Source organism: Taurulus bubalis (genome assembly GCF_910589615.1).
Source record: "Taurulus bubalis genome assembly, chromosome: 10".
Lineage (NCBI taxonomy): Eukaryota > Metazoa > Chordata > Actinopteri > Perciformes > Cottidae > Taurulus > Taurulus bubalis.
Genome location: NC_136598.1, coordinates 10,479,207 through 10,505,398, shown reverse-complemented (window position 1 = coordinate 10,505,398; position 26,192 = coordinate 10,479,207). Strand labels below are relative to the sequence as shown.

The following is a 26,192-nucleotide window of genomic DNA, read 5'->3' as shown; positions in this document are numbered from 1 at the left end:
ACGGAGTCCCTGTGGACACTCGCATGCTTTGGAGATGCCTCTCTGTGTAAAGAGGAGGTAATCACGCATAACTGCTCAAACGTCATCTGGACATGGGAGTCATAAACGAGGGCCCGGGCACTTGCCACTTTGGCAGATTGTACTGTCAAGAGGTAAACAACGGAAAGAATGAGGAAGGACTCATCTGATAAGAAATGTCAGAACACGATTGGATTATAAAAAAAAACAAAAAACTGCTAAATTAGGTTCATTAATCACGAGCAGGGAGAAACAGTGACAGGTCTTGTTCTCAAAAGCTCTCCTCTGAAACTGAGCCGAGTGCCACCCGGAAATTGTGCAATTACCTTAATACCTGATTTAATACCTGATTTGAATGAAGAGCATGCATGGCATTGTCAATTGTTAATTGGGGAAAACAGCTCATATCATTTAGATGTAATTGCCATCACAAAAAGTCTAGTTATCTAATCCTGTCTTTTTTTTATTTTTTATTGATGCATCCGTTTTTCTCAAGTGCATAATTAAAACAACACTACAGTGAAATATTCTTTCATTGCCTAAAATTCAGTCATATCTCATGCTGTTTATTTTCACTGCTGCAGCTATAGCTGATACTGATGATGTCTTCCTCTGGCACAGTCAGGACTATAAGCTGCATCCTTACCAGTTATACACATGTCCCAATTAGTTTTCATATAGTCCATCTCACAGACATCATCATTTTACCCAATAGCCCAGTCCAGAACTGCAGAGTGCACACGGCAATTAAGTGCATGGGAGCAACAGGGTTCCCGTTAATGTATCACGTTTCCCCGCGTCGAAGTAACAAACGGCACCCCCGAGGGCTGCTGCCGCAGAATGATGGCACGAGAGCTGGAATTGACGGGGCATGTTAGGAACCAACAACCCCCCTCCATCCTCCACCGGAAGACCAGACACCCCCCTCGCTTGCACTGACTGCACCCGCTGGGTGATGCAGCGATATCCCAGGAAATCTAATCAGAGGCCGCCTGACTTGCGCATAACTCAGTGAAAAACTAATCGATGCTCATTCTGCATGGATTATTGATATCTGTTGTGAAGTTCAAGCCTGTTTTTTTTTCTTTTCTTGTTTTTAATTCAATCAGTCAAGGCCAGAGTGGTCCCCTTTAATGCAGTGAGAACAGGGACTGAGGACAGAGGGAAGATGTGTGGCTCATATCGAATTTCTTTTAGATTTGCATGATGTCTCACTCGCTCAGTTTGTGTGTGTGTGTGTGTGTGTGTGTGTGTGTGTGTGTGTGTGTGTGTGTGTGTGTGTGTGTGTGTGTGGTTCAAGAGACGTGTGCATTGTCTGTGTGTCTCTTTGGGGTTGTTGGTTGGTCTCCATAGTCTCAGTCACAGAGAAAGACATGCGCACTGCTTCTCTGTTCCACTCATGCTTTTGCATGACTAACACGAACGTGTTCCCTTTTTCATGAGAGAGGAGCACAGGGACACAGTTTTCTTTTGGGCATCATCTTAATTAAACCAAATGTACCTCAAAGACTCTACAGGCAGCTATTTTAGATTGCAATTACCCATGCTTCATCCAGCTCACCGTTTGTCCACAAGTCTCAACCGGTGGGCTGTTAAGGCAGTATTTTAGACCGCTTCTTCGCATAATTCTTCCAAAAAGCAGCATAACTCCCGGGATGCACTGCATATCTTTATTTTCATGGAATTACCTGATTATTGAACTGTTGCTTTCCCCACGGTCTGGCCCACCTATTGAATAGGAGCGTGCAAGGGCATCATCACAGTTGCCGTAATCACACGTCCACAGGCAAAGCCTTGCCACATTAAAACGCAAGTTTAATGTGATTTTAGTTGTGACCACAACGTTACACCGCCCCAATAAATCACTCGGGGTGGGGGCTCGTCCGGTTTCATTAGCAGACGTGAGATTTCATCACTGAATGCGTATACGAGCGAAAGAAAAGATGCAGCCGTTGTTGCTGGTACCTCAGGTGCAGCCAGAGGCCAGTCTTTGTTTCAGTTCCATGTCCTCACAACTGTAGCTCACACCTGCATGTGTGCTGCCGGGCCAGAAAACACACTGGAGTCAAACCTACACAGACGCTAAGAGAAGAGGCTGATGTGCCATTGCATCATGGAACGTAGATAATCCAAGCAGACCTGAGAGCCAGCGAGCCTTGAATTGTTGAACCTACGTACTGTAATGTATATATTCACTGTGTTCATCAGATCCAAGCTTATTTTTTTATTTGTGTTGTGTGCTTCCCAATAAGACTCTCCGGCGTTAGGGCATCGGAGCCCCGTCTCGCATCACAGAATGCTTCTCATTTGTGTAATGTATTCTCATTTGGACATTAACATTTTGAAGCCGTGGACGTGTCCCATTCAGTCATAGGACACATAGGAAGCAACCTTTTTAAGCCCCCTTGTTTTGGCAGATTCATAATGTCATTGTGGTCCCCTAGGTGCAGCATGAGGCAAGCTTGTCAAAGCTCTGACAAAATATTCCTGCTGCGTATATTCTTTTGTTCTTTTTTTTACCTGGTCAGATGAAGCAACGTGGCATGACTTTCACATGAGCACGGTATATTTATGCAATAACAATATATCATATACAATTTATTGTTATCTGTTTTGAGAATGCAGTTTTTGACCACGGGACCGATGGCCCGCTGCTGGAATGTGATGCTAACGCACTCTAACAAGCAGCCACACGACACTGCCCAGGAAGGTTATCTGTCTCCAATGATTTATCTCTCCTCTACCTACAGTCAAAGCAGGTTATTAGGGGGTTATGGGTTATTAGGCCACTAGTTAGTTATTGAGGAAGATGGGCGCGAGGCTGCTTTTCAAATGACACAGAGCAAAAGCCCCATCCACACTCAATAGCAAAGCATTACATTATTAATGCGCTTTCATTTACGTGTGTTGGTTCCAGCCGGTGCCGCAGCATCCGCCTCTCCGTGGAGATTGTTTTTTTTTTGCACTTTGCTCAGAGATAAAACCGCTTCTCAGCCCCATGTTGCTCTAAAGCACCATCAGTTAGAAAGAGGCATCTCAAAGACAGAGCCTCCGCTCCACGACTACCAAGAATACTCTTTTGGGGTGTGACATCATTATCACTATCCTTCCCCATTGCGTGAGGAGAATGTGACGAATTCCTTTAACTCAAATTATGCTCTAGTTTAATTACTTCCATTTACCAATGTGTTAATTCAGATCCCTCTCCTCACTAATTCCAGTATGATGCATTGTCACCTATAATTTTCTACACAGCACACTCCATTGCTTTAGTAAAGCAAGCCCCATGGCATCATTTAACCAGAAATGCTGGCTGAGTCACAGCTTTGAGGGTGTAATAATAAGATAAGAATTAAACAAAACATAGGATAATATAGCAAATTGGAGCACTGATAAACAAGAGTTACATATATTGTATTTGTCGGGGGGGTGGGGGGGAAGCCAACAGAATTCTGCTGTTTGTGTCGCTGTATTTGGATGTGAAGCGGAAGGAAATTTGTCACAGAAATATAAGAATAGCCAGGCAGGTGTAACATTGTTTAAAAGGCTTCATTAAATCAGTGTCGACATGGCTCGAGCATATTGCTGCTGAACATTGCGCTGACTCAAAAGTGGCCCCAAAGCATGTGCACCGGCGCTTTGGGCATGGTGGCCACTAATTTGTCATAGGATTAGTGTGTGCGCACACGAATATTATCTCACAGGTTTTGTACTATTTTTGTATTTGCACAGAAACTCAAATTCAAAAGGCACTTTCTCACAACAGCCACATTTTACCTAAAGCACAGGTGTTACAAATCAAGCTAACGATGGCTCGGTTCTATTCAAGTGTCCGGTGAGAGTGTCAGTGGGCGTGGATGCAAGGGAATCCTGCAATAATAAGCAGCGAAATGGAATTCAGTCATCATTAAAATCATTGTTTAGACCTGTGCTTTTCCTACTGTGTCAAAATGTGGCATATCCAGAAGGGCCTGTTTAACCCTGTTTATTAATGATGGTGGTTTTTGATTCAAATTAAGTGAGTGAAGTGGGCCTTGGGATATTCTCCTCAGCAACCCCCGAAACCTGTTGAGCCAGCTCTGTGAAAAGGAAGGACTATGGATGTATACGTTTCATTTTATTTGTCTGCTTTTGTGTTTAATGTGTTTTTTTGTATCGTTTTGACCTGTATAATCTATCTAGTCCTTGAATGTGTGAGATTAGAGACCGACAGCTGGTCCACAGAAACTGTTTCAAAGTAGCCGAAACTAACCAGCAGGAGTCACACGACCACTATGTTTTTACCACAGGTATAGCCCAAAAAGAAGGGGAAAAAATCAAAGCGGAAGTGAAAGACGAAAAAGCGGAGCTGTAAAAGGTTTTTGGGGGAACTTGACGGAGAGTGAGACAGCCGCATCACAGCGGCGCTACGTGATGTAAAGGAAAAAGCCGCGTCTACTTCGAGTAAAGTTTGAAAGCACACTTCGTCGTTTAAGGTTGCTACAATGGGACTCCCCACTTTGGAGTTCAGTGACTCGTTCCTGGACAGTCCGGACTTCAGAGAGCGCCTCAAATGCCACGAAATCGAGCTGGAGCGGACCAATAAATTCATCAAAGAGCTGATCAAGGATGGGAACATGCTAATCACGGCGCTTAAGAGTAAGTAGTCCTTTTTAAACGCTCCCACGGGGTCCAGAAATAACCTTTTCGAAGAAACTAAATACCTGAAAGCCACGGGCGACCTGTAATTAGCGGGTGCATTCATTGCAGCGTGTTGAAAGTCCACTGCGCAAAGTGTCTGAATGGTTCCGTCCCTTTGCGAAGACACCGCGAGCTCATAACCCTCCATTTAAAAGGTTTTAAATCTGGACCCAAAAAGCCGCCACACGCACACACAGATAATTAATTACTCTGAGTGTGTTATACTTCCAGGACTTTGTTTGCTTTTCTGTCTGTGTGACTGGTTTCATACTTAATATTTGTATATTTACTCTGTAGCTGGGGATAAGTAAAGTATCTATCTATCTATCTATCTATCTATCTATCTATCTATCTATCTATCTATCTATCTATCTATCTATCTAACGGAGAGTATTAGTGCAGAGGTAGGTAGGTGTGTGTGTGTGTGTGTGTGTGTGTGTGTGTGTGTATATATATGTGTATATATATATATATATGTGTATGTGTATATATATGTGTATATATATATATATGTGTATGTGTATATATATGTGTATGTGTGTATGTATATATATATATATATATATATATATATATATATATATGTGTATGTGTGTGTGTGTGTGTGTGTGTGTGTGTGTGTGTGTGTGTGTGTGTATATCTACACACACACTTCTGTCCTTTACTGAAACGTGCTTCAACCCTCGTTCAAGTCACTTCTGAGAAGTGAGTAAAAAGAAAAAATGTCCCAGCCTGAGACCTTTATGACTTGTCTTGATGAGGATGCTCACACTTTCTAGTCATGGGTCACTGGCCTCTCCACTTCCTCTCTCCATCTCAAATACCACAATGCTGATTTTTATAGTGTTCTTCCTGTTCTCGTTGGAAGAATCCCGGAAAGGGGGTGAAGTGAGGTCTGTTCCGGTCCAAAAAAGTGTGTCTGTGAAATGGAGAAAGATTAGAAATATTTGGCCTTATAAATATGGAAAGTAAGCCCGGCTGGTGGAGGAGGAGGAGGATGATGGGAAGGCCACAGCGGTGTGTTGTAGTGCACTCACTGACCCATCACTCAGTGCAATAACACTCCCCCCCACCCCATGGTTCAACCTAACATGTCCCTGTCAACTTTTTTACTGTGAGAAATCCTCCTCCTATTCATGCTTTCACTCTTCCTCACCGTTTCTACACATCCACATGTACATGTCATGCCGTTGTGCTGCTCTTGTGAACAGGTCAAGTCATATTCAGGCAGTAGAAACCATAGAACGTATGGAAAGCAAGATTGTCCTTTTCGTATTTGTCCTTTTAGAAATTATGCTTATTTTTGGGATACTAATCGCCTCTCCTGGACTAATCAGTTATTTTAGGAATGGGACTGGTGTGCATGATATATCCCTTTTTTTTCTAAAGCATGATGAAGCTGATAATGATGGTTAAATAAACACAAATACAACTACAGCAAAAGACAGTTCCTTTACTCACAAAAAGTTCCTTTACTTTTACATTTAAAGTTTTTCTCAATCGCTTTTATTGTCCTAACCTTCATTAAGACGCGAACGCAATTGTCAAAGCAGTTTTTCATGTAACATCACAACTCTACCGCATGTCTGCAAATAATAGTTTCTCACCCAAAACATTTAATTCATGCTCAAAACCTTATTGTGTCTCTAAATTAGCGAACACCACCAAAATTAAAAGTTAGTTTTTTCCATCATGGCTGTCAACCCTGGAAATGTTTCTTTTGTACAAATGTTTTTTTTGTTGACACCGAAAGCTTATTGTTCTGTACACAAATGTCAGGTGTGTCCCGCTGAATGCTGTTATGGATGCCGCTACGTTTTTCAGATTCCAGATTTAACTGCAGGAAAAAGGTTTTCCTGGGACAATTCTGTACTGCACAAAATTGTAGGACACAGAAAAGGATTTGTATGTTTTAACGGTTTTACATGCACGGTATGGAATTTGCCTCAAAATGACATCCATGGGAAAAAAAAAGAAGCTACATTTATGAAATAACCTGCCGTAGTTTACGGTATGCAACACCATGTCATACATGCATGTTTGATGGCTCCAACTTTGCAAGAATGTTTTAAAGTTGTTCAGAATATGACAGTTTCACTGAGAGTCAACTCAGGGGTCAATTGTGCAAATTGTACGCAATTTTGTTCATTCTTCTTTTGCACACAAGAAATTTGCTTGAATGTATTAGTAACTAATTGTTTAGAGATTTGAATGTTAATAAAGGGTTTTCTCAGCGGATGTCGGGGGCAAAAAATGTGCAATATAGTGATAGCTTGTTGGAGCAAGATACTTGAGTTTGTTCACACGGTTTCAGTTCCATGTCTCTACGGGTATATTTGATGTCAACAAAAACATTGAGGCGCACTTAGCATTTTGGTCATCATGCCTTACCGCTGGAAGAATCTTTAAGCCAAACCTATTTCATACTTCTTTATTTCGTTTTAAGCAGGAAAGCTGTTCTGTCATTGGGCAGGGCACCACAGGTGGACAGGAATACCCTGTGGAATGGTTTATTCATGGAGAATACTCAGCAGCAGGATGTCTGAGGACCAATACTAAATAAGACCTTAATGCTCCAGCTTGTGCTATGCATATAAGACAGTGGGAAGGGAACTGAGACTTTGATTGCTTTTGATTGGTTTATTGATGCAGAAAAACGGTCTAGTTTAGACCCTATTGGATCCCGCCCTTCATGTTCCGAGTGGCCTGTCTCTGGAGAAATTAAAAGTTAAAATAAAGGGATGTAAGATCAACTGGAGATGCACCTAAATGAGTAAACTTTTGTAGTAAATAACACACAAACTCACACATCTCAACCAGTTATAGGAGAGGATTTTCGGGTTGTATTTGTCCAGTCTTCGATGTGACGAGTGGAACAGTCCTTTAACTGGAAAGCTAGTTTCGTTCGGGGGCGGAGTGAGAGCGCAGGAAGCGAGCAGACGGAAGTAAATTATTGATGGTCTTTAACTTGGGACGCCACGGAGGTTTATGACCCATTTATGACCCGTCAGCAGTGGTGACATTACCGGAAGACCTTTAATGGACCCCTTTTTTTTTTTTTTTTTTTTTTTTTTTTTTTTAATAGCAATCATCTCATGTTTCAAAATTGAATAGTAAACCATAATTCATTTGCCTTCTCTTGTGCCGACGGTGCGAACGAGGCCCCGTTGAGCCAAGGTTGACTTTCATGTTAATACCTTACCTGTAAAATGGTCCTGCACATTACTGAGATTTTGATGGTTGCAGTTTCTAATCGGTGTGTAACTACTACAGTGTGTGCGTGTTTAATGTACATGTGTATGGGAAGTCAGTCGTATGTTTAAAGTCACTTTGGTCTGGTAAGAAATGGTGCATAGTCTCTTAGTTACTTCTTTCTTGGATTAATCATAGCATCAAACAAATTGCCATCAATCAACTCAGCGTGGCCTTTTCTTGGTCTAAATATACAATACACCAATGTCTACTACATTTGTGCCTCCCCTCTATGCAAACCTGTTGCTAAAACACATTGTAGTCTTAAGCATACATCCATTTTAATGTATGTATTAATGCTCACGATGAGGATTGTGGGCTAAATGTTCCCAAATCCCATTACATTTTGAATTGATTTATTTGTTGGTGTGGATAATGTGTTGCAGGTACGAGGTATCTATTTGCAGATGCAGTAAATAGATTCTCCTTACTATCTGTGGCTGGCAGTGACTGTTCACACCTGGTACAAATAACAACTGCTGACTTTTATTAATCCCCCTGCATGACTGCAGTAATTGAATACACCGAAGGTACTAATTATCCCTTTGTGAGTCGGCTGGGAGAAACCACAGACACGAGGCCAATCATGATACATTTTAGATGTGGTTGTTGAGTTTGTCTACAAAGCACTTTGGCAGGTAGCCAGGCAACATCGGAGGCTAATGTATACTTTAAATCTATGTGGTAACGTTCAGATAGTGAGAGGGTTTGGGTGGAATAGGGTGCCCAAAATGTCAGCTGGTACACCTGTGTTTAATTATCAGACCTGTGTACCCAGATTTGCTGTTTTAGGTGAAAACTAACGAAGTTTTTTTTGGAGCCACAGTCACAATGACTAAAAGCTCCTATTTTCTCTTTCTCAGAACTATAATTGACAGCATACACAAACATTGTAACATGTCTTTCATGGACAATTGGAATTCTATTGTATGTTCATAATAAAACAGTTAGTTGTTCCAAATGTTTTCACGGTTGTTCGTCTTATTTTGGACTGGAAGGTGTTGCATCTTTATGTCGTCTTCACTCACGCTGTGTGTGCGCGTGTGTATGTGTGACAATTTTAACTCAAGATTTTAAACAAAATGATTGACATGGCGGAGGAATTGTGCACCTCCTCCATCATGGTTGTATATCAGAATCGGAACAACTCATCATGTTGATCACTTTGCATCAAACGCACACAGAGCACCACAGGGCATCCCATTTGCAGTTTTCTTTCCCGCCACCTGTCATGTACTGTAAAGCTGATATTCATTAGCATTTTTCGACGGAGATGGACTGGCCAACTCCCGGGAAACAAAATACTTGAGACTGTTCAGCTCACCATCCCTAGATGACTTGTTTTCCAACAAGAACTTGTTTAATTTGCTCTCCGTCATTTCACGCTGAGCCTGTAGTTGCCTTGTGTCTGAGCTGGTGTCCTCCTGAGAGCGGCTGCTATACAGCAGGCCAATTGATTTAGAGGAGAAGCTCCACAACATCCTTTCAGAGGGCTACGGGTGATGTCACAGTTGCTCGACGGACTGGTTTAAACTGAGCTGCTGACAGAAAATGTAGTATTGTAAAAAAAAAAGAAAAGAAGAAGCTGTTCCTAGTCACACTGCCAAGACGCAGACTCTTATTATGTGGTACATTAGCTATACATGCCCAATATAGATCATATTGTAATGTCACTGATACATGTGTATAAAAAACACTGCGCTAAAGGGCCACAGCTGGTCCCAGTGCAGTGATGGAGTCCTCAGAGACTCGGGCAGCCTTTGGGCGACGGCTCGTGTCCTTCACACATAATTTGTCCACATTTGCTAAATAACGAGCCGGCCGCTTGTTCCCCGCTCATAGCAGTTAGCAGGTAGGACATGTCCTCCTGCAATTACTTCAGATATCTGCTCTGAAGGCCGGCAGCCTAAAATGTTCAGAAATAATTCGCAATTTTAAGATGCAAATTCACCTTCTCTTCTCATTCTCTTCACAGCTATTATTAAAACCTTTTTTTGTTTTCTTTTTATGCTGCTCTTTAAGAAGATTCTTGAATCTGAGTAAGTGTTTAATTGTCATAAGCCTGAAAGAATGTCGGCAGATCAGCCCCAGTCTAAACTAGAAGACAGCCTGTTATTATGTTAGCTGACAGAGTCTTAGCCATCACCCCCGTGCCCACGCCTGTTCCCCAGCTAGAGTGATGCTTCCTCCCTGGGACACAGTAATGAACGGCTGACACGCACGGGTGTTATTATAAAATAAATAAAACTGCAGTATTTAACGGCTTCTTTACTCGCTCCAACTGTGCTTCTGCATAATTCCAAGATATTCGTGCAACTTGATAGAGCTAAAATGAGTCACTGTTTAATTTGATGGAGATGTGACGCAAAGGCTTTCTTTTTCTCTTCTTAAAAGGGATTTCACAATAGCTCTCAGCTTTGGGAACTTTTGCCTGTTTGTTTGTCTGAGGACAGATGATGCTCCCAAGGCTCAGCCACAGGAAATGTCCTGTAAACATGCTTGTGTAACCAACCATCCCCCCTCCATCCTCCCGCAGATAGCATTTGGCCGGACATCATTCTGTCTCAGTGTGTGGGTGTATGTGTTTTAGGGGTGGGGGAAAAAATTGATACAGCATAGTATCGCGATATTTTGCATGGCGATATTGTATCGATATACGGAAGCCAAGTATTGATCTTTTATTATATCAATTACAAACCTTTTGGTCTTAGAATAATAATACAAAATTGCTTTTTCAGTCCACTAGGTGGTGTTGTGTTTTGTGGTGAGGTCAGCAGAGGTCCCGGGTCAGCGTGATTGGTAGGAAGTTGGTCAAAACAAAAATGGGCTCTGTCTGCCTACGGATAGTATTATGAACCCAGACACAAGGGCGTTTGATGTTCTGACGTTTTTGGGATATCCACAACAAGTATAAAGCAGAAATAGTTGTTATTTCCATGGTGGATGGAGGAAATGATAACTGTTCCCCCTCTCTGGTGCGTAGAGTGAGAATGACGCGTCCATGTAGACTAATACAAACGGTTCAGTTTGTCAGTTGCATCATTTATGACAGTGTTGGTTTGTTTGTCTGCTTGACAATCCCATTTTGCTGCAATAAAAACTTTATCTTATTAGATCAAATATGTTGACAGTTTTCCTTTGGAGACAATTTGCAGTTGAAAAAAGGTAATATATCGCAATACTCAGTGTATCGTGATAATATCGTATCGTGACTGAAGTATCGTAATAACCGTGGCACCCCTAATGTGTTTCATATGCATTATACAGTTTTAATAAAGTATTGCTGCTGCTCTAGCCAGTCTGATGAATTTGAGTAACAGCAGCGGAAATATACAGCAGGATGTTGTGCGACTTGTTTAGCAATAAAAAGCCGAGGTGGCTCACACAGCACTGCGAGGGGCCTCCCATGGACAGATTTTGATAAAAGGGATTAGACGTTGTGTTCCTTAAAGCCTCCTCCCCTTAGACTGTGCGGGGGGAATGTGTTAGACTCCAGATTTGAGGTCTGTTCTGAAGCACTCTGTTGTTCCTCTGTCAGTCAAAGTGATTGTCACGCCGCTCTCTCTCGCCTGGCAATGCGCGCCGCTGCTTTTGGTTGCTTCCTCCGACTGAAAAGGAGAAGGTGATGCGTTTGTCCTCCACAAGGTTTATTATTTGACATAAAGAAGTGTTTGAGCTAACATTGAAAGTCTCAAGCGTGGGTGGCCAAGTTTTGTCAGGAATCGTTTGGACAATGGAGGGGTCTAAATTTGCTTTACATGCCTCCTTTTTTTATTATTTATTATCTTACTTTGAAGGGTATTCTCTGCTAATTGCGCCTGCCTTGGAAGGAGCAAGAAGGCCTCACTCAAAATAATGTGTCAAATCTTATTTGTGTTAAGTCCAACACTTATTATTTTTTTCTTTCAGAGGCAAGTTCCTCTCTTTCAGAAGTTGTGTCAGATGTGTTGCATGTGCCTCTTCTGAAGGAAAATCTCGCTGTGGTCTTGCTGATGAATGATGGAGGCTGGCCAGGCCGGCTTTTATTTCATCCTAGCTGAATCGCGGGGCTAATAACTCAGAACTTTTCCTTTGGAGCTGAAGAATAGGCCGCTGCATTGCATCAGCTTCATATCAAAGACCCGCTGTGAGCTTATTCCATTTCTTCAATCGTTTTAAACAATTTAGCTAACAATGCAGGAATGATTTCTGCAGAGGTAAGTGGGTATAAAAGGTAACTTTCTAGCCTATGACATTCTGATTATCAGAGACTTGTGCATTGCTGAAATCTATTTAGATTAATTTACTTTCATTATAGATGACTTGTGTTTATACCATTAAACAATACCCAGAGACATGGTAACAAAAAGGAGTTGAGTTCCCGATTGTGTCTTTACACCAACCCAAACTTCTTTGCCTGCTCTGTAAATCAGTGATGTGAATACTGTTTTAATAGCATCACCAACTGGTATTTTAATAGTAGAACATTGTGTGTGTGTGTGTATATATATATATATATATATATATATATATATATATATATATATATATATATATATATATATATATATATATATATACTAGACCAACTGCTACCTAAAGTAACTGCCCGCTTCTACGGCAGCGAGTGTGCAGCTATTAGAGTTATGGTTTTGTTTCAGTTTTTTTTTTTTTTCAACTACTCTACGAATGTTACAGTAAGCCGGTGCAAGAGGCCTGTACCTTGAAAGCCCCCCCATCACCTCATGTTACAATCCCTCCAAATGGAATCAAAGTGGCACAATGCACCCTACTGTTGCATCAAAGAGATCTACTGGTCTCTCATTAAGCCGGTGCAGGGAGGCATTCTCCCTTTGAACAGCGTCTCATCTGAAATCAGCAGGGTCTCGCTGACGAGACCGAGTGTTTCTCTTTACGACGGCCGTATACAGAAGCATTTATGCCTAGGTAAAAAGACAAATATGTGTGTGCCATTTCAGCCAGTGTTTTTAAAAAGCTTTTCTGCGGTAATTTGTGTTAAAGTACTTCATTAAAACCCCAAAGAATATTGGCAGGTGAGGAAGAACAACAGGGCTGGAAGTGAAGCTCGCTGACGTCCCAGCATGCCTGAACACGCGCCAGCCAACAGGACATTTTTGAAATACTTAATGTTTTAAGTACTTGCAGAGGCTGTAATTGTAACAAAGAAATACCGTAAAAACTTTGTGTAAAAGGACTTTGGAGGTACTAGCTGTTCGCATGTTTCATGTGTGTTTTTTTTTACTTTTTATTCATGTGTCTCATTCGCAAAGCTCTACGGGAACAGAAATTTGCTCAAAAACATTTTTACATTCACTTTATTTTTGCCTTGTTTAAAAAGAGTTGATGCACTAAATGAAATATGGAAACGCCTGTGACAATCGAGTTGTGAAGTAGTAAACATTTAACTCTCACATGACTGACCTTTTGGTCTTCCCAAATATATGTAGATAGACATGAAACACGGCCGATAGTGGCTCACATTAAAGAACTCTTAAAACCCGTCCAGTTGAAACAAATTCCCGAAGGCCTTTCTCTATTTTTCTCTTGTTTTTGTTTCCAGATCGCGATCTCTACTTCTTCTACTCTGTCTACTGGCGGATTACCGCCATTCAAGCCCATAGCTGTAGCGCCAACTTCTGACCAAGCCGCGATATTAATCGCTCCAAACCAGTTGATGGAAAAGCGCATTATTTTCTTCGCATTATTTTTGCTACATTTCGTCCACTTGACAATCAAATAGAAACACAACTATGTTTTCTGCATTTGTCACACCGCTGTTTCAAACGTCATATCTGCTCTTTGTTGTTTGCGATTTCTTTTTGACTATTCATATATTTGTGAAGCAGTTTTTATGACTTATGCGCTTGCAAGTTTGGTCCAAATGCGTTGGTGTCCTTGGAGGCCTTTTCACACGTCGCACTGAAACCTGAAGCAATTAAAAGACAGCAGCTGTTAATGTCACCACCTTTTTGTATTTGGAGGGCCTTTCTAAAATGTTGACGTTCTAATGGCTAATAAGGTTGGTTAATAGTCAAGTAAGTTTAGAGTTCGGCACGGTTCTGGAGTATACTGATGTTTTTGCAATACCTATACCAAATTTAAAAATATAGATGCATTAATTACATGATGACACATTGAGCCAAGAGAGTACAGAATTTGTGTAGTATAGTTTAATATTTAATATCCATCTAAATGTTACATACAACCTCAGAACTGTACATGCATAGTTTTGCGTAAGTCAAACTGTGAGAATCTGAACTGCTGTCCTTTTATAACCATTATCCTAATCAAAGCAATCGAGCACTACAGCTGTTTGCCCAACAAAAAAACAAAAAAACCTGCAGACTCCCCTGCAGTGCTGTATGTGTTTTGTCGGGTTGTCAGCTGACGGAATTTGGTAGTAGCCTATGCGGTTGCTCTGGAGACAAGATAAAGGGTGTACCAGGGCGGGGGGGTGGGGGGGGCTCTGCTGTGCACTGACTGACAGCCATGGTCCTCTCTCTCTCGCTCTCTCTCTGACTCTCTCGCTCTCACACACCGGGCACTGACCTGAGGAGCCGCTCCATCCAGCCCCGGCTCTGCTCGGCTCAGCTGGATGGTCAGCGCACTGCCATGTGCTGTAAAGCCTGCACAGGAGGACAGCTGCACCATTACTATCGTTCTTTGTGCTTCCTCTTTGTGCATGCCTGCTGTGTGAAGAACCATCAGTGCAGGTCAAATGTGTGTTTTGTTGAAAATCGCACACAGGGAGGGATGGGGGATAAAACGTTTGCTGAGTGTCATAAAATTAGAAGGCACTATTTTAAGGTAGTGGTATAAATAGTGTATTAATGAGTCAAAATTTCTAAAATAGGTCTTTTTTTTACCTTTTGTAACTCATGCATCAATAGCTCTTTCTTTCCCTTTTAGTTCCACTGCTCCACTTCATGTGGTAAATACCGTCTTCAGATTCAGACCTTATCAAAGACGCGCTTCTCTCCTTTTATTACTCGGCTGCACAGAACAGCTCTTTTTCTCCACACATGCTCAAAGTGGAGTGCACCAAATTCCCTGCCTCTGTCAGAAGAGATGTAGAGGAGGAAGATGAAATATCTGTGAAGTCTCTGCTTCCTCTACACCCGCATGAAGATGCCTCTTTTTCTGTCTTTTAGACCTTGTTTTCTCCCCTTTGCCTCTACAATGGAAGCATTTGTGGCCTGCTGCTGTGTATTGCATCAACTGTGAGGTGTTATTTACTCTAATACTTGTAATATGGACACTTATGGCAGATAAGCCTGCATAGAGCACCATAAACATGTTTTAATACACTTGCCTTGTCATTTAGCTGACTGTAAATGGATTTGCTCAGTTACAAAGCTAATGAACAAAAACTTAAACTATCAGTAGACCAACGCTATTTGGATGCAGACCAACAGTTAGCATTTAAACATTTAAACGGGTCAAACAGCCGGCCAGCAGAGTCCTTTCCTGCATTGTTTCCACAAGCGTGTCCACAGCCGTGTCACACTGATCTTGTCTTTACTGCTTGCCTAAGGCTAAAAAATAAATAAGATGTTCATTTATCTTCCTTTATACCAATTCCGTTCCCATTTATCTTTGCTGCTCGGTCTTGTGATCACTTCAACTGAGTTGGTTTCTTTTTTTTTTCACTGCTTGAGCAATATTTCCCATCGTACCCACTAATGAGCAGAGGGCCAAAATCATTTGTGGCGATTCCCAAACTCCATAAATTATGCATATGGAGAGAAAACAAACGCAAACTTGTTGTGCCAGGTCTTTCTTGAGCACTGCTCTAATTAAAATACGGTACATATTTACTCAGGCATATGTTCCCATTGAGGTATAGCAGCAGCAGGGTGTTACTGGAGAGCCTCATCATGTAGGCAACCTATTTCCTTAAGCTCTGCTGGTGTATGCTACGGCTGAAATCCTACACGGTGCTCATTTAGGCTGTTGAGGCACTTTCATTTAGAGTGGGGATGCAAAACAAAACAAACCTTTGGATATTCATCCAGTTATTAAACTGTTAATGTATTTATTCAACAGGCACAACACGCTCTGTTTTCTCTCTCCTTCGAAAAGCATAATTTAAAGTCGGCAAAAGCAAGCAGCGTGCATGGAGTCCTGCACAGGAGGCTGCTGCAGAAACATGAACGGAGAGCTCGACTGATGGTAATAACGCACTATTTTAGATGGCATGAACGTGAGGCGAGTGGGTAAACATAGCCAAAGCTTGTGGGTACTGTCTTTTTGTTTCACAGGAATATGGACCCAAAGTTTGGTCCCACTTCCACTCCAGCAGCTGGCAAAGCCCAAAGAGAGCTGTAGCTGTAGAATGCTAGATGAGCATTATTTTCCTTTTTTGTTGAAGTGATATGGTGCTCAGAATGTACCACCAAGTACAATATATAATTTTTTTTGTTCTGCAATGAAAAGTTTTTCAGTTAACAAAAAGGGTTAAATGTCTTCACCCTGTGTCACATTTACACAAAGACGTTCTCTGATAATTATCATCAAGGGGCTTCTTTTCGAGGAACTAAAAAGTTCCTTCAGCCAATCGTTGTATGCGTTACCATAGCAGTGGGACTGCCAGTGGTCACAGGGTAAACATACTGCAGCCGGTGGCCGCCCGTTTCATCTAAAGAAATCTGTTGAAACCTTAGGTTTGTCTCACTGCGATGACATTTACCTCTGCAAAGTCTTTCATGCTGGATCTAATGAATGACGTGCAGAGGAGAAAAACACTGTCTCCACAGTGAATAATCTGTGGGGGCTTTGATGGGTATTTATTTGTGCTTTGGAAAGTAACAGTCCTGAAACATTACGAAAAAAACTAAAATTTGTATTAATTTTACAGCACTGTCTCATACTTTTAGCCCTCTTAGCTCACTCGAGCGGTCTCTCGCGCTCATTTTTCTTTCTTTTTTAAAGAGTCCGGAACCTGACGCCACAGCCTAACTTTACTTTTCATGTTATTAAACAAAAACAATGCTGTTTTATGAATGGAGGCGTGCACGAGTTGAAGCGACAGCACTGTCGGCGACGATCATCCCTGCAAACCTCACCCCAAAAGTTCCTGTACTTTCATTAATTAATACCCACCGACCCAGGAGAGTGAATGAAGCCAGATGTGCTGCACTGTGGCCTATGAAGTGGGCGGGGCCAGAGAGAAAGCAGGTCCTCCAATAATTTGTTCAATGGGCACTTGCAAGTGATTCCGATTGCAACGTACATACAGTGACTTGTTTAGGCACAACGTCTGTCGAGACAGACAAGCAGAGAAAGCGCCCGGAGCAAAAAGTAGTAACGCTCCCTTAAATTAGTGTGTGAGTGTGTGAGTGTGTGAGTGTGCGCGCGCTGGGTCCCGTTTTAACTATCTCACGCTACTGCCCAGACCAGGGCCTTTTTGGTGGGGAAAATGTCCCTGGAACTAAATTTAGAGGCACTGAGTTCCTCAAAAGGTCCCAAGTCTGTGGGGAAAGTATACAAAATGACTAAATCCAAATAAATTGTTTTTAAATCAGGAACCATCTGATTGAAGAACAAGTAAACACAACTTATCAGTTCACTACATGTGAGCGTCTGGTAATCAGCAGTTTGAGATACTGCTGTGCTACGCAAACATAGCCAGACTTGATATTGGCTACTGTTACTTAAAAATGATTACAAAGAAAGCAAAGACCAGATGATCATGTTGATTTTATCATAGCTTTTCTCGATTCCTTGGTTTTTGGTGTCCATCCAGAGCACTCGGTTGACTAACAATAGCTCTGTTTTGTGAGGTCGGGGCCCGCCTGAACGCCACAGCTAGAACATCGTCCATTATTGATAGCCCTGCGAGCATATCCAGACGACTGCAGCAAGCTATTGATTTCAAATCAGCAGCCTTTGAGTGAAAGCAGGAATGATAGGAGCACATCACTGGCACAATACAGTGGAAAAAGTTCCACTCAGGGCCGACTCAGCAACATTCACAAGTGGTCAGACGCGCTCATTCAATATGGTGCAGATGTCTTTAAGAGCCTTTCAATCTGTGGTCTCATTGAGTAAAAGTCTTGTTATTCTGTTCCAAGCAATAACTAAAATACACTGAGACACAATGCAACAATGCTTGCTCTTTGAGAAAGAGAAAGCTACCCGCTGACAATTCTCACATGATTCTTTTTTTATCGGGCTTTCCAAGCAATTTATGTTCCTGTGGAGATGAGAGCATTGATTTGTGTAGGCTTTTAAGGCCGGTTTGTACTTTGGGATGCCGGTTAGATTAACTATTGTTGTCCCAGTAGGAGCCGTGTAGGTTTCAACACCAAATCCATTATGGACTTAGACAAGACACTGGAAATTTGAAGGATAGTAATTTAATACCTTTAAACGTTCAGCCGTCATTATAACAGTTGATGAAGATTATCAGTTACTTTGGGGAAATCTGTTTTTATTCGTTAAAAAAATTTAAGTTTGGTTGGGCGAGACCGATAAAATGACTGCTGTTATTTCAAGAGAATGTCACACTTTATACTTTTTTGTTGTAGTAAATGTGGTTATATATGGGATCCTTCTTCAGGGCTTTTACATGTACAATACCAAGATATGAAGCACATGCAGAGGATGAAATGCATGCGTAACTGTATATGCACACAGTAATTACAGTTATGAGCACGAGGCGGTCTATATTAATATGTGCCTTTTCTTACTTTCCAGGCAGGAATCTTACATTTTTTTTCTTTTTTGAAGTGAAGAGATGACTGTCGTTGAGAGAAGAAAAGGAGAGTAGCAATTAATGAGGCACTGGAAGTTGGAAGTGCGAAAAGTGTGTACATCAAACCGTGTGGGCTCGCAACTAAAATGTCAGAGTATTTCAGAACCTCCATTTTGCGTTTTAATTATAAATTCCGCTGAATTATAAAATGTTAAAAGCCTCCATTATGTGCTGAATCCATCCCACTCTTTAAAGTACTTGTAAAGATAGGTAACTCTCACCAAAGCAAGAATCTACATGCAGTGCGACCAAAGCAGACCCACACACTGACCTTTATGTAACCGCGGTATGAAACAAATAGACATCAGTTGCATAATAAGAAATAATAAGAAAAAATAAAATCAGAAGTGATTCATGCACTGGGTCAGCTATTCACTGGTCAGCACTGCAGTTACTTCGCCTCTTGGGTTAGAAAACAGCCGTAGCGCTTTTCCTCCCAACATGTTTGATTTTTGTGTAAATCAGATCCAGATCATTGAATACATAGGCTTTACTTTTATAGGTCTACATTTTCACACATTTATGAGCTATTCATGAAGGCGCTAGATTCAGTAACCAGAGCGTTAAAAGTTATGGAAAGGTGTGTGTGTGTGTGTGTGTGTGTGTGTGTGTGTGTGTGTGTGTGTGTGTGTGTGTGTGTGTGTGTGTGTGTGTGTGTGTGTGTGTGTGTGTGTGTGAGTGAGTGAGTGAGTGAGAAATAGATTGATTTGAGACTGATTTAGCAACTTTTAAGACAAAATCCAGATTTTATTTTACACCCTATATGTTATATATTATTTTAACCCTTGTTGTTTGTCTTGCACAGTCATTGTAAACATATTTTCAAGTCGTAACTCATAAATCATGCAATTATAGAAATGTGTTTTAATGGTTTAATCTTTATTTCAATCATCATAAATATGCTGCATTAAACACATCAGGAGTACGAGGCTGTGAAGCGCCCGAGCAGCGACTTGAGGTTCAGTGTCCTGCTCTAGGGCACTCTGACATGCGGACAGTAGGAGCCGGAGATCAAACCTTAACCCACTGAGCTTCGGCACTTTAAAACGAAACACCAGCTCCTCTGCCTCAAAATACCAAAAGATTTTTGTTGAGCTTATACACATAGTTATTTCAGAGAGGTGAACTCCCAACCCCTGAAAATCAGCTATTAGGCGGTTCAGCAGTTATGCCAGATATGATGTTGGCTAATTGGGCAGTTTAAGTTTACGAAACTCCACATAAACTTATGAAAGTTTTTCCAAAAAGTGAAACAATTAGTGTTACAACTTAAAAAAGAGTAGTGGTCACAACAAACAGTATGTTTAATCAGAGAAAAATTGTAAATATAAATTACATCTACTTGTCTTTTTAGTCCGTAGATAATAGAGAAGTGAATCTAGAGGGGGGATTTCTTCAATTTTCGCACCCAATGATAAACTGATTAGATTTTGGTGGTCAAAGTGACAGCGGCCTCACACAACTCAAGAATTCAGAATTCTTATGACAATTTCACACAAATGTCAAAATGTTGAAGTGATAACATTTTGTACAGACATGGAGATAAACTGCAACAATGACAAGGCGTGAGTTCTAGTATTAGGTAAGCGGGCGCTAAAGCTTCTCTGGCTCTCGATTGGACTTGATACACTCATCACTATACACATTTAAGAGTTGCTCTTGGTAAATTCTGGCTTATTGTTCTCTTCAATAACGATTGCTAAGGCTCATGGGTACTATAGTATTTAGACCCATTCAACATTCCAAACTGATGGATTTAAAATGTATCCTGTATCCTCTTAAATTATCTAGTGTTATTTAAAGTAATTAAAAGTTAAGCGTTGAATGCAAATTTTCAATTTTCAAATACTGAGCCTTTAGGTATATCTATTTTTCCACTGACATCACCAGCGAATATTTTAATTAAAGGCAGGACTTTTTCCAGCTGGAAAGCTGTAATACAAAAATGTTGACTGTCAAAAATTGGGACAACCCTTTATCACAACTAAACTCCTGGAATGCAATACATCATGGATGTATATCAAGCAGAGAGAGCATCCAAACGTTTTTAACTCTACGTGTACTGTATCATTTTTGACACAAAGGTTAGACGGCTCAGCTGGGCTTAATTTTTTCGGACAGATGTCGGCATGATGATCAATGGACAAGTGATAAATTAAATTTAAAAGATATTGCAGCTACTTGCAGAACTGCTGTTGTATGAATGTCAGTGGGCATGGAACTGGACAGTCAGCAGATCATAAAAGTGCATTATCTCGCTCTGCTGCTCCTCGAAATTATCGAGCCAATATGCTTCTTAAGTTCCACTACGTCGATGCTGTAGTTATTCTAATACTGAGCCTGGACGTTCTAGTTTCTCTTTCTCGTCACCTGCTGCCAATTTTGACCCATGCCTTCAGTGATTCATTTGTGCAATGTTTTATTGTGATGCCTCTCGACTTTCCAGATCTCTCCGCTGCCGTCCAGAAGTTCTCCCAGTCCCTGCAGGAGTTCCAGTTTGAGTGCATCGGTGATGCAGAGACAGATGACGAGGTGAACATTGGTAAGCTTCCTACCTCCCTGCTCTTCCCAATCAGTCAGTTTGTCACCTCGATCACAACCTTTTCTTTCATTTCCCTTTGGATTTTCTTGGAAGATATCTGAACACCATTGGCTGTAGTGCTGACACGTGTCGTCTGGCTCGGGACCAAGTGCTCAATAAATGCCATAATTATATTTGACCAATTGTACATAAGTAAATAGAAAAAACTGGGAGTGCTTTATCATTCATTGGGAGCTGTTTTCAGACACTAGGCACACTACTGCAAATTCTTGGAATGGGATTTGGCCATTGTGTATAGATCTTAAAGTTGTCTGCGATACATGCATAATTGATGCTATTGATTTGCTTATGATGCTTCTCCTGTATCTTTTCAAGCCTATAAAGGATCAGAGGAGCTAATTGTGATCAGTGTCAGAGATTAATGGAGGTGCTAGCCTCCAACAGGGATATGAAAGCAGCTGTGCAGAGGGCCTCTTTGGCTCTAATGGACAGGACTCCCAGTCTGGCCTCTTCTCCCTCTTTTCCCTTTTTTCTTTTCTTTTTTTGCACTGCTCATTATCCCCAGCTTGAGTCCTTCGCTCTGCGGCACTGGAGAATGCTGAATTACTGTCCATCTGTGAGGGTTAGACTGGATATCGACCTCCTCTACATGAGGCTGTAATGTTCATCTGAATGCGTAATGAATAGTCCTGCTTTCCTCCTTTTCTCCCAAAGCTGAAGAGGCTGGGTGATGGGCAGGGGGTGCAGCCGACCAATTATGCTTATTGGAGAACTCCACACCCAAATCCAAGCCTCATTAGAATCAAGCATGCTTTAATTTGAGACAATGCAACCCGTCCCTGGCCCTCGATCAAGAGCGCCATCGATCGCACATTGAACAGTTGATATTTGAGCTGCCCACCTGTTTTTATGTTGATTGACCGGCTCAGTGTTTACAGTGCAAACTAGTGGCACCATTAGAAGAAGCCGGTTGTTTGCCCGCGCCTGTGGCTCAGACGACAGAGCCACGGGCGTCTGTTTGGAAGCGTTTGATTGACTGTATAATGCAGACACTCCCTAAATTCACTTGGGAGGACTTAAATAAAGAGCGCCGCGGATACAACATTGGCACAAATAACAACATTAAAAATCAATATTCAGAGTGTGAGATAACATCATTATTCTGCAAGATTTTAAATTTCTTGCATCCACAGCACACAAACTCATTGCTTACAGGCAACATAACACACTTAGTGCAACTACGGGGCAAGGAATTACGTTCAATAAAGAGAAATTATTTCCTCATACTCGAAGCTACACTAGTGTTCACTCACCGCCTTGAAGAGGAAAGGCCATGATTACTGTTTGAGGGGGGCGAGGGGGGAATGAAACAATCTATCTAGTCATCAATGACTGTGAGCTTTCTGACTGACATAGCTGGCCCCTTTTGTGAATGCCAGCCGTGATCTTGATGCAGTATTGGTACAGATCACTTTGATGCTCCCAACTTCCCCACACAACGCCGAGATCCTGCGTGGTGCTGCCAGACGTGTTCACCTGACCTTTTATTGATTTCGCTCCTCGACTTCCTGCAGTGACATTCACATTTCTTTGCCAGTTATCCAGGAATCAATGGGGACAAAAGATTGATGTGGCTATAGAAATTTAGATTTTTAGAAAAGTTACATGCCCTTCTCTCAGAAGGTCAATCCTTTAGTCTCCAAGAGTCAGATGCGGTATAGATCTAAAAAGTTAAATAGCAAGCAGAATGGCATTTAGATCCATTCAATTGATCCTAAGAAAAATCTTATAATATACAGAAAAACACTGTACTTGTACAGTAAATGTCTCTCTTCATTTATTTTTATTAGCCTTCTTCTTCGTCCACACTCTTGAGATAGTGAATTTTATTTTCCTCAGTGATTCATCAGGTCTATTGCTTTCCTTTCATTTATCAGAGAATGATATGCAAGCCGTAACCTCACTTTGACTCCCATTTCCTTTCTTCTGAGTCTAATCTTGTCCCATCAACGGCTCCAGCTGTGCCCTTTACCCCCTGAGAGGTTTGTGCTGTTGATAAAGGAGCTAGCAGCATTAATAGGAGGCCAGCCTGCCTGCAGGATCACTGGCACAAAATCATTGCTCCCTGGTCTTTTAAAAGCTTTGGTGTGTAAATGGACTGAAATGTCCGAGATGATGCATGGCTCCCCGTGCCAGGCCGTCTCGGCCGATAATGATGTTACAGTGTTTGGCAAGCGAGGCGGCTAAATGGCCGTACGCGGGCTGACACGGGGGCTGACCAACAGAGGCCACACGGTATCGAGCCCTCCATTTAATGAAGACGTGAAGCTATCGGGGCCACAAGTCCCCGGGAGATGAGGCTCGATGCGTCGAGTTCATCTGGCCCCTCAGAACATCATATAAGCTACCGAAGGACCATATAGAGCAGATGGCGTGAAGACATCTTGGCCACATCAGTCACTCCTGCACGTTGACAGCATATTGTAAAGCCTAGCAGGGGGAAGAAAATAGAGAGACGCAATCAGTGGGTTCCATTCAATTTAAGTATTGTTTTTTGTTTCTTTTTTTTTTTTTACCGCAAGTCTTGGTTTTATTTTGGACAGCTGCATGATTTTATTAGGTTCTAAAATGTGTGACAACGAAACCTCCTAAGCTGCAGTGCAAATAAACATTTTAGCACCGTGCTACAGTGCTTGTGGGGTGCCAGGAACATCTGATGTTTTAACAACTGAGCTACTGTGTTAAAATGTGTTTCTTTTTCACCAATCATCTGAATACAACAGCACAGTGCATCACTGCGTAGTCTCTTTAAAATTACGACATATTGTGTTGGATGCGTTATACACATTGATGCATTCATTGATCAAACATGCAGTATTTCACCTTTACCATGGTGTTTTGTAGGAATGATGTTTCTTTGTATTTCAGCCCAGTCATTCAAAGAGTTCTCCCAGCTGTTGACCACTGTTGAAGAGGAAAGAAGACGCTTGGTAAGAATGCACATTTCTATTGACACCATAGAGGTATTTATAAACGTGTAAAACAAAAGGGAGGACGAGCACATGCTTGTCTAACTTTAACGCTCCACGAGGGGAAGCATTTTGACAGAAATTGGTTTGTGCTGCCATAGTTGTATTCATTTGGACATTGGCAAAGTAGAGACATCTGGTGAAAAGAATGGGGTAAACCAATGTAGACAGGGGCCCCCTGGATCCTGATCCTTTCTCTGCACACCAGTCTTATTCAGCCGTGGAACGACAATGAGGATGGAATTACCCCAACACTCCTCCAAGTGATACAAAGTCACAGTACCAGGAACTGAAAGGGAAAACCTGCTGCAGCAAACAGTTACAGAACATGGAACACCTTGTTGTTCATTGATCTGCTTGAACACTGCGATGAGTGTATTTCCTTTATTGTTTACTTTTTTCTAGTGTAATTTGGCTTTCCGGCTTTGTACTTCACTGCACGACATTCTTGGCCGGGGCCTACACGTAGCATTTGTTTTGCAAAAGTAGACGTTTCAGAGCGTGCTGCATTTCAGAGAAGTGCCTCCAGGCAGGAATTACCTTCGTCCACACACTTTAGCTGTGCATCTGATTTAACAAGTCTGATATGCAAATGAGATCAGCTGCAGGTTTGCAGTCCTCGGTTTTCTAACAGCCCAACACATTTTCATTAGGACTCTGCTCTCCGTGAAGGAGCAGACTTTTAACGGTAACCTTTTTTAAGTCTAAGGGAGGAGGGGGTGTTGGATACTAAAGAGACTTAGTTTGGAATAACACTTGGAATTGGGAGGCTTTTGAGGACAAATCCAATGAAGTTTGAGGTAATTCTAAGAACAAAGTGCTACAGCTCTCACACCCTGCAACATTCCCATGTATACTGTATATACGGTGCCTCTGCTTGACTGCATCGTCGAGGTTTTGCAGCAGCGGCTGACGCTAATATAAAAAGCTGGTATTCATGTGGCTAATGTGAGCATGTCCCCCCTGACATTCAAAGTGCGGCTACCTTTTACGACGGACAGAGTTGCCCTTTGAAGATGTGGGTCACCTTCGTGCAGGCCATGTGGCTTTATGGAATATCGTGTCATCCTAATCAATTTGACAAGCGCAAAGGCACCGTTCATCATTTTAATTTAGTTTTTCTCAAAACTCTGTAATCCTCGTCAGTGCTTTAATTGCTGTAGATGGAAGCGTAGACCGTGACACCCCTGTCGGTCTGAACTAGCAATGTTTTTGCTAATTTATCAATTATGCAGAGCTTGAAAATATTTTCTCAAGGAAGGAGAAAGAAATACTTGCCGACAAACTCGGCGTGACACATGGCCGGTTGGCTCTCAGGCGGCGCCTCAAACTAGGCTCCGGCATATGGTGGTAACTCTGTCTTTCTGGTGCAGCGGTGGTCATTTGACGGCTGTCGGGGACGATTAGGGCAGATTTGTGCACGAGGTTGCGTTGTTTTTAAAACCACGCTCTTTTCTTTTCTTTTCTTTTTTTACATGCAGGGCATATTTTGGGGTCAGGAATCTAGATGACACAAAGAGGGGAAACTGCTTTACAGCTTCATGTGTTTACTGTATTTGTACGTGCAAAAACACAGAAAGAAGATAAATACATGTTAGTTTGCAGGTTTATTTTGTGATTGAGCCTTTAATTGCGAAGAAATAAAAAACTAATCAAGATGAGGCACAAAGACAGACACAGAAATGAAATGACACCGCAAGCTGAGGAGAATAATGGCAATAACTTGCAATGATGACTCGTCACAGAGGCTATAGGATGCAGTACATTCAGCTGTGATAGATTTAATAAGTACAAATCTATTCATAGCACACACTGCCCCCCCACCCCTTCATACTGCATCCCTCTCTACTTGCTTGAAAGGCACCCTCTTTGCATCATCTCCTTTCTCTTCACCCTTGCAGTCTTCTGTCTCATC

General features: G+C 41.7%; 1 protein-coding gene across 1 annotated transcript in view; it reads left to right on the top strand.

The window, feature by feature from the left end:
- Positions 1-4,502: 4,502 nt before the first annotated feature.
- Positions 4,503-26,192, top strand: part of arhgap42b (Rho GTPase activating protein 42b) — a gene marked incomplete at both ends in the record, with an annotated part of 56,451 nt that continues 34,761 nt past the window's right edge. The window contains 3 exons of the mRNA XM_079225257.1: positions 4,503-4,656; positions 21,153-21,248; positions 24,177-24,238. Coding sequence (XP_079081383.1) covers positions 4,503-4,656; positions 21,153-21,248; positions 24,177-24,238 — 312 coding nt within the window. The remainder of the gene's footprint in view (positions 4,657-21,152; positions 21,249-24,176; positions 24,239-26,192) is intronic.